At 48.8% G+C, this 15,409-nt stretch overlaps 1 protein-coding gene across 1 annotated transcript in view; it reads left to right on the top strand.

Annotated features, from left to right (window-relative positions):
- Positions 1-15,409, top strand: part of XYLT1 (xylosyltransferase 1) — a 311,997-nt gene that overhangs the window by 283,602 nt on the left and 12,986 nt on the right. The window contains exons 9-10 of the mRNA XM_045460172.1: positions 3,676-3,938; positions 10,400-10,595. Of these exons, the coding sequence (XP_045316128.1) occupies positions 3,676-3,938; positions 10,400-10,595 (459 nt within the window). The remainder of the gene's footprint in view (positions 1-3,675; positions 3,939-10,399; positions 10,596-15,409) is intronic.

Genomic DNA, 15,409 nt, shown 5'->3' with positions numbered 1-15,409 from the left:
GCCTCACCCCCCCTCACCATGCCCTGGCACCTGCTGCTGAGAGGGCAAGCAGAATGCTACAGAGTGGTTAAACACATCACTCTGAGGTCACCAGAGCCACCACGTGGAGAAGGTATGCTTCTTCCCCAACCACTAACACAGAGGGAGTGCAGGTGGGTAACCCGAGCTGAGGCGCCCCCGCAGACTCGCTCTGACACATAATAGAACCATCCATGGGAGGACACGGCCACCCCCACCCGAGTGGAGCTTCTAGTCTCTTAGCAGGCTCCTCAGCGTGTGGTCCAGGGAGCTGTTAGAAGGCTGCCATCTCCACTGCTCCAGCTGGCCTGGGGCAGAATCTGCACATAAATAAGATTCCCAGGTAGAGGAGGAGGCTATTTATGCTTGAGAAGCACAGGAGTACGAATCTGTCCCGTACCAGGCTCTGTGCCAGGACCTCTGTGGGCCTTGGCTTCACTGGGGTAGACAGCATCCCCATTGTGCACGTGGGGAAACTGAGGCACAGAGGGGCTAACTTCCTTGTCCGTGGACACAGAGTGGAGTGGCAGGGCTGGAGGTCCCTCCCAGATGCCTCCAGCTGCAGACCTGGTTCTTTTCCATCAAACTCCACTGCCACCCTGGTTTTGTGTCCACATGGGTGCAGAACACACAGAGGGTTTCGTCTCATTATTCGGATTTCCTCAAGGTGCCCACCTAACATCTTTCACCTCTGTAAGCGGTTGCTGCAATAAGTATTCTTTTAGGCCTGTTTTTGGTGGCAGATTAAGAGCTACCCAGGGACCTCTTCAAACCCATGTTAATTTAGGTATGAACTTGGGTGACATTTAACTCCTTTGTCCATGGAGAAAGGATCTACTGAGCAGAAAGAGGGTTGCAGGGGAAATAGCTGACCTATTCAAAAGGAAAAAAAAAAAAAGATTCCCGCTTTTGTAGAGGACCAACTGTTTGCCTCAATGCCAAGGACCTTCATCATTTAGAGTAAATGGCCACGGCAGTTGGTGGGACGCTGCCCCTGGTGGCGGCATCTGCATTCCAGCCCCAGCCTCCCAGGAACATCGTGGTCTCTGGTAAAGAGGAGCTAACACAGAGACCTCGCACGTGCTCACAGCTATTCCTCTCACAGTAAACAGAGATCAAGAATATCCCCCAACATCTAGAGTCTAAGAAACTGCTGCCTGTAAGGAACTTAGAGTTCTTGTTCAAAGAAGAGTGATAAATATAGAAACGTGCCCTTTTAGAAGATACAGCTGTGAATAAAGAATCACAAGCAGACGAGGGAGGCTGCTGGCCTCTGAGTCCATTCTCTGCCTCGAGAACATGAAGGTCTAGAAGCCCCTCGTAGCAGGCTTTGGGGAGTAGTGATAATAGTCACATAATAATAGCTAACACCGTGTGCCAGACTCTGTGCTTAGTACATATTTTATTATACCCATTTTAAGGATGAGAAAGCTAAAGCCCTGCGTGATTTGCCTAAAGACATAGTTAGGAAGTAGCAGTGTAAGGATTTGACCCCAAGTGGTCTCCTTTCAGCACTACTGTAAGGTAACTGAACTGAACTTACTCCCCACCCACCCCACCACCCCCCCCCCCCCCCGCCCCAGGGAGAGTGAGAATACTATTAAATACTGTCCGTGAACCGCCACAGGGTTCATGAAGCCGAGAAGTGAGGGGATCTTCAGGATAATACCAAGGATGTTTGTTTTCGGGAGCTTCCAGCTTACCCAGCAGCCCAGTCCTAGGATGGCATAGTGGAAAGAGCTTGGGCTTGAGAGTCCTGCAGCTGTGTGAGTTTGTATATGAGCTCAGTTTCCTTCTGTGTCAAATGAAACTCATAATGCCTGCTTTGCAGAGTTGCGTATTCGAGGTGGTGATACAACGCAGCATTCGGTGTATATAGTATGCGCTCGGTGGTTTTTATGGTCATTGGTGCTATTACCCCACTGCAGTGAAAACAGTGTTAGACCCAGCTTAAGGTCAGTAATAACACTAGACCATTAGCTCCTCAAGGGAGGGCTGGGTTTTGTTTCCAGAGTCCTAGACGGGTGTCACCAAACTACACCCCCTGAGCTAAATCCAGCACACTGCCTGCTTTTGTAAATAAAGTTTCTTTGGAAAACAGCCACACCCATTGACCAGAGCTGCATTTACTATGTGGCTGCTTTCACACTATGACAGAAGCGTTGAGTAGTTGCAAAGCTGGAAATAGGATCCCTGCCCAGATATTAGTATAAGACCCAGTAGGTCACAGCAGGCTCAGAATTTTCCTTCTTTATCCTCAACCCAGGATCTTCATCTTGGCTTTGCCATTAGCTTGCTGTATGGCCTTAGATAAGTCCCTTTCCCTCTCTGGACCTCAGTTTCCTTGAAAACTTGATTTACATATGTGGTCTTTTAATACTGCATCATGGTCACCTGGGAAGCTTCTAAACCTCATCTCCAGAGATGTTGAGTCTGTAGGCCTGGGGATGGACCCCAGAATCTGAATTTTTTTAAAAATGTTCAATTGACTGTGGTATTTAGCCCAGTCAGGCACCATTTACCTTACCCTGGAGTCTTATAAAAGTATCACCCCCAAAACCTGTTAAGAATGTAGATTTCTAAGTCTCACTCCCACAGATTGTTCTGATCAGTACCTCTCAGAGTTCCTTGTGAGTCTGTAAATCAGCTGCAGTGCCCAGGAGGCAGTAGGGAGTAGTGGAGACTATAGTGAGCTGAAGAGGATATGCCCATCTAAAGGGACAGCTGCTTTTCAGCCTTTTTATTTTATTTTATTTTATTATTTTTTTTTCAACGTTTATTTATTTTTGAGACAGAGAGAGAGCATGAACGGGAGAGGGGCAGAGAGAGAGGGAGACACAGAATCGGAAACAGGCTCCAGGCTCTGAGCCATCAGCCCAGAGCCTGACGCGGGGCTCGAACTCCCGGACCGCGAGATCGTGACCTGGCTGAAGTCGGACGCTTAACCGACTGCGCCACCCAGGCGCCCCGTGTCTTTTTATTTTAGAGTGGGCACACAGGGAAGAGGGGGCAGAGGGAGAGAGAGAATCCCAAGCAGGCTCCACGCTCAGTGCAGCCTTGGGGCTCGATCCCAAGACCCTGGGATCATAACCTGAGCCGAAATCAAGAGTCGGACACTTAACTGACTGGGCCCCCCAGGCGCCCCCTTGCTCTCCAGCTTTAAGCAGTCATTCCCATGTAGGAACAGGGGCCTGGATGTTGCCAGATGTATTTCTGTTTAAAGGAAAGCTAAAAGTTGTTTCTGTGAACTCTTGTACTTTTTAAATATTGCCAGCTAATTCAATTTTAAAACACTCTGCTGGACGACTAAAATATATCTGTAGGCTATATTTGCCCCAGACCTTCAGCTAAATGATTCCTGAGATCCATCTCAGCTATAAACATCTAGGACGTCATTTATTTAACAGACATTTAAATGATGCTTACTCTGTGCCCATCATTGCTTTAAATGCTCTCCAAATATTAACTCATTCAGTCCTAACACACTTCTGAGGATCTCCACTTTACGGATAGGGAAACTGAGGACAGAGAGGTTAGAAAGTGGCAGAGCTGGGATGTGGATCCAGACAGGGTGGCTTGCCGAGCCCCGCTCCCCAAACCCCCACTCCCTCCCCCATCCCACTCCCTGACACTGCTTTTTTTATCCCATGAGCACAGCAGACAGCCAGGCCCACCTTCTTTGCCCGAAAATTCGAAGCCGTGGTGAATCAGGAAATCATCGGGCAGCTGGACTATTACCTGTACGGGAACTACCCCGCGGGCACCCCGGGCCTCCGCTCCTACTGGGAGAACGTGTACGATGAGCCAGATGGCACCCACAGCCTGAGCGACGTGGCACTCACCTTGTATCACTCCTTTGCCCGCCTGGGCCTCCGACGGGCTGAGTCGTCGCTGCACGTGGAGGGGGAGAACAGCTGCCGGTGAGCCCCTGGGTGGGGAGAATCGTCCCGGGTGCAGGAGGGGTGGGCGGCACAGCACCAAAAGGGGGCGCTGCGTGGGGACCTCCACCTCTCTGGGGGCTGTAGCCGCGCACCTCACCTCTCCCAGTCTCCTAGGGCCTGAAAAGCATCTGAACCGTCCCAAGGGCCGGCACTCTTCCACTCTAAGCCATGGTCACTCTTCCGCTTTTTCATAATACCAAGTCTACTGTTTACCTACTTATTCCCTCACTGCGCGTTCATGTTTATGCTAAGTACGTGTATCTTACAGGGAAGCTTTAGATCACCATGTTGTATAGTGGTGTTTGTCTTAAGTGGAAGGTAACCATGAAAATGCAGAACTTATTTATTTATTTTTTTTACTTTTTATTACAGAAAATCTCAAGTATATATGAAATAGCAGAGTGCGACCCCACACTCCCATCACCCAGTTCTAGCAATCTCTAGCTCAGGGCCAAGGCGATTTCCTCTCTTCGCCCTTGCCCTCTTACCCTCCTCTCAGATAGTTTGATTGCAGCAAATCCCAGGCCGCCTTTCATTTGAGCTATACGTATTTTAATACGTATCTCTGAAAAATAAAGACTCCTTTTTAATACATAGCCATACTATCACTGACACACCTAAAAATATAACCAGAAGCGTCATTAACATGCAGAACTGTTATTTAAAATGTTCAGGTACCGCTTAGCGTCATCTCACCCACCACTAGCAGGTACCAGTTGAGACTTGAAGAAAGAGTGTTCTAGAATATATGGAAAGAAGAGGGGAAGGTAGAAGATCATTCACCCTGGGCCCCTTCCCCTTCGCGAAGCCCTCCAGCCCTGGTCTATTTTGCCTGCCTCTTCTTCCGTACCAGCAATGCGCATTGCAGATGTTTACATAATTGCACCAAGAATTGGGAGCCCTGGTTTTTTTTCTTTTCATTTGACGTTATAATATTCGCCCCCTTTTCCCCATGCCGCTCTGCCGCCTCCCTAATGATAATGATCCTCTTTAATGCCTGCAAGGATTCCATTGAGTAGAAATTTCAGAGTTTGCCTGGTTCTGCCCTTTCCCGTTGCCTTGGCAGTAATGGACCATTGTAAATAATGTTCTGACGACTATCTTTGTGCAAAAAGCCTCTTTTTTTTTCCCCCTTCTCTTTTCTGATGATTTCCTTAGGATGCATTCCCAGAAGTGCTAATCACTCTCCCTCTCTTTCTTGGTCTCCGTTCTCTTCGTCATCCCACCTCCCTCCTTTAACTACAAAGAGAAAACATTTCTTCTTCTTCTTCTTTTTTTTTTTTTGGAACAACGGTCTGTCCACACTGAGGCCTCCCCTGGTGTCCCTCCTTGCTCTTCTGTTTCCTCATCTGGGGAGTGGAAGAAGAGAAGAAAGAGGAACTGTCTTGTTCCCTCCAAGCTGCAAACATGGGAGTATCTGCCCAGTGCCTGGTGCATACCCAGCTGGGCTGCAGCAGACACTTCCATTCTCTCCTCCTGGCCTCACACTTCGCCTCTCCTCTCTGTGCAAGTTCTGATTGGGTTTGAAGGGAGACCAGCCTGGGTTGGGAGCCCAGGACTGCACTCCATACCTGTTGACCTTGGACAAGTCATTAATCTCTCTGCCTCAGCTTCCTCATCTATAAGATGCACATAGTGTCAGTAAGGTGGTGTGAATTTTAATGGAGATCATCTTCAAACGCTGCCTCATGAGCTACGTATCACTGTTACTATTATCATCCCCATTTAAGTGTTTTACACGCTAAGTGCTCAGTAAGGACGCATGTCACTGTTGGTATCTCAGTTGCCATTATCATGAAGCTGCCAAAAGCAGTCAACACTGAGCCCGGTGTGGGAGCTGCACGCTTCATAGCGGGTATGAACCGCTTCCTCCTTGGCTGTTTCCCTGTGCTCAGTGCCTCCCCGCTTCCTGTGCGGCCCACCCTTCCCCAGTCTTTGAAGGTCACTTTCAAGGCCTCTGTGATGTTCATCTGGGGCTCCCCCAAGAGCCCCACTCCTCCCTCTCCCAAGCGGCCAGTAGCTCAGACTTCCCTCCAACACACCCACTGCGGATAGGTGCGGGGCCCCGGGTCAAGGTCGTCACCAGTGTCTTTCCCCTCCTGCTAGTTTGGGACAGGATCCTGACTTTCAGAGCCACCACATGCATCCCTGTAGGTAACTCGGTGTCTGACTCTGGGGAGGCAAATGTTGTTCAAGAATAGTTTTAGTCCCAGACTTGATGGAATTGATAAGGTAAGTGACTGATACAAAATTCCAAAAGACACCCACAATTTATTTAGGGTTGTTGAAATATTCTCCTGGTATTTGTTTGGGGATTAAACAAGCCATCAAGTTGCCTCAGGCCTAGAATCCTTTGGCTTCTACCTCATTTTTTATTATAATAGAACCATTGTGCCTTGCTGTGGGCAAAGCAGATATATTTATGGATGTGTGCCTGCAAATAAATCAGGACAAAGGACCCTTATCCCAAAAGGCAAAAGAGAGTGAATTCCTGCCTGTGGGGTATCTGGGGAAATAGCAAGTGAAAACTTTATTTCAGGAGTCTCATTTCCTCTGGGCGTCTCATGCAAATTGTCCTTCCAGTCTATAGTATAACCTTTCATAAAAGTAATGTTTATTGATTTTTTTCTCATTATAAAATGACACATGTTCATTGCAGAAATTTTTGAAATGGCAAATTGAGAGAATAAAAAATAAACAAATAAATACATACATACATACAAGTTTGCTTTTGAGCCACCATCCAGAGATAACCATGTCAATATTTTAATACAGGCGCTTAAATCCAAATGCTCTCCAGGGCCAGAGAATAGCAGGTGTCAGCCAGTGCCATTCCTCATGGGGCGGGGTGACCATGCCAGTGTGGAGTACCCATGGGCCCTGGTACTGAGCTCCAGCACATCCTTGCCTTCTGGGAATTGCAGACTTGAAGTTGCCAACCAGTCTCCTGATTTTTCAAGAGAAATTAGAAATCCAGATTTTTGTGTGAATCTAAGTTTTTTCAATGCCCACCTTCTTTAAATAAGGAAAGCCCCTTTGGGCCAGATGGGATGCATCTGTGGCACCCTTTGGGTCATATCCTGTTGGATTTTGCATATTGTACTGCACCTAATGAAAACGACCTGTCTTACTGTTTTTAAATTTTTTAGTGTTTATTTTTGAGAGAGAGAGAGAGAGAGAGAGTGAGTGGGAGAGGGGCACAGAGAGACAGAGACAGAATCTGATGCAGGCTCCAGGCTCTGAACTGTCAGCAAAGAACCCTACACGGGACTCGAACTCACAAGCCGTGAGATCATGACCTGAGCCGAAGTTGGACACTTGAAGGACTGAACCACCCAGGCACACCCCTCATTTTAGTTTTAATTGCTCAAGTACCATATACAGTCAAGAGGAGGTATCACAGGACTTTGTTTTCAGTTATATATAGGGTTATATGTACCCTAGATGCACCTTAGAAGCCAAAGGTTCAAGAGAAAACCCTTCTAGAATGTTCACTCAATCAACATTTGAGTGAACATTTAACTGAGCATCTCCCGTGTGTCAGGCCCTGTTAGGCACTGGGCACTCGGCTGTGACCCAGACAAACCAGGCCCCTGAATTCAAGGATTTTCCATTCTAGTGTAAAGACAGTACCTCAGCATACCTAACAAAAGCCACATGGTAGCAATGAGTTGGTGACTTAAGATTCAGTGGTCAAGCAAGATCTCTCTGAGGTGGTAACATTTGTGCAGAATGGGACTACAGAGCCAGATGTGCAACGTAACAGGAGAAGAGCATCCCCAGCAAAAAGTTTATCCTGTGCAAAGGTCCCAAGGTAGAAATGAGCTTAGCATGCTCAAGAACCCAAAATAAAGAATCCATGTGGCTAGAAGGTAGGGGGTTGGGACCAAGGGAAACAAAATGAGGCTAGAAGGAGAGGCAGGACCTGGTCGGCCACATGGGGAGGTTGGATTTTATCATAGACATCAAGCAAACCACTTATGGTATTTAAGCAGTGGACAGTGGATATGGCTACTAACAATGGGTTACGGTGGACAAAGTAGGAAGGGACAAGCAAGGAAGCTCCTGGAAGGGGCCAGGTAGGGTGTGATGGTGGCTTGGATGAGGATGCTAGCAGTGCATAAGGAGAAGAGAGGATGGATTCAGGTGGGAACAACAGGATTTCTTGATAGAAGGTGAGGGAAGGCAAGCAATCAAAGACTAACTCCTGGATTTCTAGAGTGCCTGACCATGGCTCATTTACTTGATCCCTTAGTAGCACCTGGTACCACTGACCACTCCCTTCTGGAACCACTTTTTTCTCTTGACTCTCATGACAAGCTCTCCTATGTTTCGTCCACCCTCACTGACCCTACCCACCTTACAGAACAAACGTGGACAATCTATTGTAATGATGCCACATAACAAGTCCCAAATCAGTGTTTTGAAAGGATCAGCATTGACACAGGGCTCAAGTGTGTGGGTCAGCTGGGCAGTTTTCCTGGTCTCAGCTGGTGTCTCTTCCGCATCTACAGCCAGCTGCAGGTCACAAGTGGGGCTCTGTTGTCTGTAGCTGAGACTTGTCAGCGGATCTAGGATCGCTTCGGCTGGGATAGTGAGGATGGCTCTGTTCTTGTTCTCCGCGCATCCTCCCCTGGCAGGCGAGCTCAGGCATGCTCTCAAGGTAGGCACAAAAGAGCAAGAGCCAAGTAGAAATGTACAAGACTCTGGAGGCTCTGGCTCAGACCTGGCATGACACCCCTTGTACCACACTCTGCTAGCCAAAACAGATTCAAGACCGAGAACTAGACTGTCTCATTGGTGCAAGGAGACGTACAGAGTCAAATGGAAAAGAGTGTGGAGACAGCAGAGGTGAAGAACTGGGGACATGAATGCAGGCTGCCCCAAGACCCCTCCACAACTCTAGGCTCTCCACAGTAGCTACCAGCCACAAGCGAGCATTCACATTTAAATTAACTAAAATTCAAACGTCAGCTCCTTAGGCACACTGGCCACGTTTCAAGTGCTCAGGAGTCACAGGTGGCTGGTTGCTACTGTACTGGACAGCAGAGGAGAAAAGCATTCCCATCGTGGCAGAAAGTTTGGCAGCACAGTCCAGGGAGGGGGGTTTGTGGCTCCCAGCATCCAGACCCAAAGCAGGTTTGCATAAGCCCTGAATGTTCGACTGGCAATCCCAAGACAGCACAAGCTTTTTTTCTCAGAGCCCCGGAGGCATCCCAACAACAAGACAGTGACTTCGGGAGATGTGTCAACACAGGAAGGCAGCTTCCCTGACCATTATAATTGGACATGAAGACTTAAACTCCTGACTGGAGCCAGAGGGCAGGAAGGACAAGGGGTGGGGCTATGATTTGTGGAATGCTGTTTCCTAGGGGCCACCGGCACCTTCTGAGTGCTATGCTATTAACACATGGCAGAGGCCGACAGCTTTTATTTCATGCGTAGGAAGGACAAAGAGCTGAGCTGTCCACAACTCCCCTCTCTCTGTGCCTCCCCCCGCACCCCCGCCCGCCTCCTTGGGGTACCTCTGCTTAGCTTCCCTGCCCCTTTCAGCCCAGAGACCTTGAGTATCAAAGGCATGTGTATTAAGGGGCTACCTGTTCGTGTGTATATCTCTTGGATTGGCAATAGTTTTTAAGGATAATACCCAATGCTGTGGGGTGAGAAGGACAGTGGGAATGTAAATCCGTACAACCTTTCTGATAAAGTTGAACAGCAGACATAAAGAGTCTTTTGGAGATGAGAGAGAGTGATGTTCCAAAAAAGTTTTTTTATTAAAAGATGTTTAATGCAGCATTGTTTAGAATTGAAAAAAAAAACAAAAAACAAAAAACCACATTAAACATCCAAAGATGGACTTGCTCTATGACCTATGGCATTACAGTGGAGTGGTGTGTGTGCACACACTCAGACAAAAATCATGTTTTCAGAGACTTATCAAAGACATGAGATAATGCTTGGGCAATACTATGAAGCAAAAGCAGAATATAAGCAGAAGGTATATTATGATCCCAAATATGTAAGATATATGCAAATATATGCATAGAAAATAAGGCTGAAGGGAAAGACATCAATATGGCACCGTTGGCATACTGTTGTCACTTTCTGGTACCTAGCACCAGAGGATCAATAAATAACTGTGAACTGACATCCTCCATGGGAAGAAGCATCGAAAGTAATAATGTTTGTTTTCTTTATTGTGCTTTTGTTCAGTCAGCATGTTTTACATTTATAAACAGCCAAGAAGTCATTTATAGTTATTGGGACCTGAGATACACAGGGAGCAGCTTTCAGGAGGGTGCAAAGGACCATGGTCTGCACTGTGTAAAACGGGGCCTGTTTTTGGAACGGCCCCAGTATGATGGGTAGCGCACTCCGTCGTGAGCCCACACACCTGTGGCCCTACCACGTGAGCCCACGTAAGACTGCATCTGTTACAGGTACTACCCGATGGGCCACCCAGCATCTGTCCACCTCTACTTCCTTGCGGACCGCTTCCAGGGCTTTCTGATCAAGCATCACGCTACCAATCTGGCCGTGAGCAAACTTGAGACCCTGGAGACATGGGTGATGCCAAAGAAAGTCTTCAAGATTGCAAGTCCCCCCAGTGACTTCGGGAGGCTCCAATTTTCTGAGGTAGGAGTCCTGTCATGCTTCTTCGTCTTTTGCGGCCCCCCCTGCCGGCTTCTCTTTCCCAGTCTGACGTTTGAGGATGGAGATGGAAGAGAAGGGGAGTTGGAGAGCCCGGACGATAGCTAACCCCATACCTGCAGATCTTCCATTGCACGGGAACCGGCATGTTAAACGGGAGAAGGGAGAGAGACAGAGTGTGTGGCCGCTCTCAGTGGTCCAAACCGACCTGAAGCCTTGGTCTGTTTTTTTTTAACAGTAGAATCCTCTTAATTTTTTATCCTACCCAGTGACTCCTCCTAAACCTGTATTAGCAATAGACGGAACAAACCAGTATTGTAATGAAGTGATGGCATTAGTCTCCTTTTACAGACTGGAAAACTGAGGCCTCTGGAAGGCCCAGAACTTTCTGGATCTTAGCTAGGAAGTGGTAGAGCTCCAAACTGAGCCCAGGTATCTCTGCCCATGTATCTCATGCTTAATGGTGTTTCTGTCTCCCCAATTCCTAGCACAGCGTTTTATTCAAATCAGTCATTGAATGAGTGGATGGATGGATGGATGGATGGATGGATGGATGGATGGATGGATACATGGATGGACGGATGAATTGATACATGGATGGATGGATGGATGGATGGATGGATGGATGGGTGAGTGGGTGGATGTATGGATGGGTGGGTGGATGGGTGGGCAGGTGGGCCACTGGATAGACAGACAGGTGTGTGGGTACATGAATCCATGGGATGCATTTTTAGTTTTTATTTTGTTTTTTGTTTTTGTTTTTTTTTGCCCAGCACCACCCTTATGACATCAGCCATACCTGCAGACCCAGTCTGGCCTCTATGTATCCAGCCTTATTTGTTACCACTCTCCTCCCCACTCACACTTCTTGTGTTGTTGTCACACATGCCAAGCTTGTTCCTGCCTCCAGCTTGGCAGATTCTCATCTTCCGGCCTAGAATACTTTCCCCCAGGTTTTCACATAGCTTTTTTTTTGTCATTCTGATCTGCATCCCAATGGTGAACCATCAGAGAAGCCTTCCCTCCCACCTACAAATGCCACAAGAGCAAATTCTCCACTTGACATGTGCCTATTTTATTGTTTTCTTTTCTTAGCACTTACCATTTAAACATCATCTTGTTGGTTTCTCTGATCACTTGCTGATCGTCCTCGAGAAAGCTGGGACTGTGTTCCCTGTCCTCAGCATCTGTAGGTGCTGAATACGATTTCTGAATGAAGGAGTATGTCCACTTGGGTGGGGGATGCCGGAGGAAAGGAAGCATGATCCAGCGTGGTGAGGGTCGCCCACACAAAACTCCAGCACCTGATTTCTGCCTTCCCCATATCAGCAAGGAGCCAGAGAAGGTGATGCATCTCTGGAGTTGAGCAGTTCCAGTGAGCTGGGCTGCTGGGTTAACTACGAAGAGTCTAGTTTTAGAATAGGGAGTATCTTGAAAAGCTGGGAGTGGGCGGGGATAGGCAGGAAGGATCCCACCTGCTTATATGTCCCTGCTGGTCCCTCACCAGCCGCCTGTGGCCTACCTGGCCGAGCTGTGCCCTACTGCATGGGGTTTTTTGTTAAGCCACCATTCTCAATTAAGGATCCAAATGGATTGGCTGGATTCAAGCTGCCATGGAAGTCGACTCCATAAATTACCAGCATCAGGGGGCCATTAGACACTGCCCCAGTTGGATCCTGCGCTGGGGGCCCCAGGCGGCCAACTGAAGACATTAACGTCCCATTAACGAGACGGATGCCTGGTGGCTGGGCTCTCCCTGTTTATCAGCCTGCCAGTGGGTAACTGGGCACTTCTGGCGGTGACAAATGAGGTTGGCCACTCAATGGCTAGTGATTTGTGAGGCTTCCTATCATAGGGCTGGTAACTTTGATGTGAGAACCACCAAGACCCCTGGCAGAGCAATAGCATGTGAGGCAGGGGGCCCTGGATTTTGTATTTTGAATTTTTTTCTGACTTCCTAATAATTTATAAGGCAAACAGTATAAAATTGGTAAAAAGAAAGGAAAGAAGTGTAGGGAATGCCCCCCCCCCCCACCTTGTGGCAGCACAGCCCCAGGACTCTGCGCAGGGCCTGGCTCAGAGCAGGTGGCCATTGTTGGGCCATCAGAGGGACTTCTCCATCCCATGGGAGTGCCATGCTGGTGGCTGGCAGAAAAGATGCTCATTGCTTTACAGACAGTCACCAAGTGGCTACAGTGTACTAGGTGCAGAGAGACCACGGTGACCTAGACAGGCTCTTGTCATGGAATTATAGTCAGGTGGTAAGGCAGCCTGTGAGTGAGCAAATAAATGAAGAAAAACATTTCAGCTAAAGAACATAAAACTTCATTCCTGTCCTTGCTGAGGACTGAAGAGGCTGATGGGGACTCCTTCCAATGGGATGGTTCATTCAGGAAAGCTTTTCTAAGGAGATTACTGCAGAGCAGAATCCTGTAAAAAAGAACCATCCACTGGGAGACCTATAGCATTCCAAACAGAGAGAAGAGCATGTGCAAAGGCCCTGGGCCTCCAGGAAGGAGCTTGGCACACTCAAGGAGCAGCAAGGCCAGTGTGGCCAGAGCACCATGAGAGGGAGAGTGGTAGGAGGGAGGTCTCAGAGGGAATGGGACAGATCATGAGGGGGGCTTGAAGGCCGTGGAAGGAAAGCTCAGATTGTATTTGAAATGCAGTGAGAAGCTTTTCGTGGGTTTGAAGTTGGGGAGCCATATGTTGAACTTGAACAGGCACTTAAATTTGAGTAGTAATCACTGTGTAGTAAGCGTTTATGGGCTTGCACGGTGAGTCTGTGAAAAGATCTTAAAGCCCCAGAGGTTGTGACAGCAGTGGGGTTCCATCTCAGGCAGCCCTGCTCGTGCTTGGGGGAGGCAGCCAGGCTTCTGCCCACTCTTCTAGGATTGGAAATGAGATCTACTTCTCCACTCACAGCTGCTCTACAGATCTTCTATCTGGACTATCTTGGTTTTAGAGCTCGGACTTAAGAGAATTGGTCATCCCCCTTTCTTTGGGGAATCCAAGGACACTGGTCTGGAGCATCCCCACACTGCCCTAAATGGTCACAAAGCCCTTCCTTAAGTAGGACCCCAATAAGTTTGTGAGCAATCCTCCATTTGTTAGTGTCTGTGGGAAAGCCAGCGTGTGGAGGGCCTGGTGCATAGGGACGTCCGTGTGCTTGGCCCCTAATTATTCATGGATAGAGGATGGATGGATGGATGGATGGATGGATGGATGGAGAAAGTCAGACGACCACCACCATGTACTCAGTACTGCTTTAGGCACCAGCGATACACTGGTGAACAGGCCAGACACAGCCACCCTCCTCATGGAGTTGGCAGTCCGGAGCTCAGGAAGGAGACACATAAATTAAAAGTTGTGAAACTGTGCAAAAAAAAAAAAAAAAAACCAAAACTGAGAGGGGCAAACACTTAGAGAAGCACCCACCTCGGGGCGCCTGGGTGGCTCAGTCGGTTAAGCATCCGACTTCCCCACAGGTCAAGGTCTCATGGCTCCTGAGTTCAAGCGCTGCATTGAGCTCTCTCCTGTCAGCACAGAGCCCACTTCAGATCCTCTGTCCCCTCTCTCTGTGTCCTCCCCCTTCCTCTGCTCAAGCTCTTTCTCTCTCAGAAAATAAACACTTTTTTAAAAAGAGACTAGAGAAGCACCAGGGTGGTGCCTCTAACTGGGAAGGCTTCTTAGTAGAGCTGATGCCTTGGCTGAGCTCTCTGTGGGGAGTGCGGTCTGGGCAGGAGGACGGTGGGGAAAGGAAGGAAGACTGTTCCAGCCAGAGGGCCAGGAAGAAAGAAAAGGTCAGAGACGAGAGAGAGCCCTCCTCACAGAGGCGCCGAGACATTCAGGTGTCCTGGAGCAGGGGTGAGTGGGAGGGAGGCTGGGGGGCGGAGATGAAGTCAGACAGAAAGGGACGAGACCTCGCAGGATGGGGATGAGAGACTGGACTTGAGACCAGCAAGGGTTGGATGTAGGGGACGTAACAGGACTGCATTTCTTGAGAAAACTCTCCGAGACATGGAGGCTATCTGGAATCCTGCGCGCTCATTCATTCATTTCTTCAGTTAATGGTAGCTGTTTGCTTCCTGCTGTGTTCCAGCCACTGTGCTAGCACCAGGGTCCTCAGGGGGAGCTGATCCACACGGTGGCAGCGGATGCCGCATTATCATCGATGTGGGAGGGCCGGCCACCCCTGCCGAAGTGCCACAGCCATCCCTACCTCCGCTGCCCTTAGGACAGCTCCTCAGTCCCAGTCTGTAGGCTCTTGTGTAAACATGGAAACCTGGAACAAGCTGTGGGAGCGTGCATCCCTGGCAGACAGTAGGCGTCTGGCACGTCTGTGTGAGTGAACTTGTGAATGAGCAAGTGAATGAATGATCGGCAACACAAGAGTGGACTAGAACACAGCCTCTGGGGTTGGACTTCCCGGGTCCCCTTGTTGGCTCTGCCCCTCACTGACCACAACAAGTGCCCTCAGTGCCCTGAGCCTCGGTTTTCTCATCTGTAAAACGAGGATAATGATGGTGTCTCCCCTTCACAGAGCGGAGAGGGTCAAACAAGTGGGTGCACTGGAGCGCTCAGCGTTAAGCCAGTCCCATGGTAAGCTCTTGGAAAGCATGAGCCACGGAGCTCTGGGTCTAAGAGAAAGACCAGACGCAGCAACCAGTGGCAAGAACAAGAAAGTAAGCCAGCTCCTGTACATGAGGCATCTTCTCGGGGTGTTGGTGCACCTTCTCGTGCACCTGTACCCCAACCCACACGCGCACCTTGGAGATGCTGGTCATGCAAAGACCACA

The sequence above is a fragment of the Leopardus geoffroyi genome, chromosome E3 (genome assembly GCF_018350155.1).
Source record: "Leopardus geoffroyi isolate Oge1 chromosome E3, O.geoffroyi_Oge1_pat1.0, whole genome shotgun sequence".
Classification (NCBI taxonomy): Eukaryota; Metazoa; Chordata; class Mammalia; order Carnivora; family Felidae; genus Leopardus; species Leopardus geoffroyi.
This window is presented reverse-complemented; position numbering and strand designations above follow the sequence as displayed.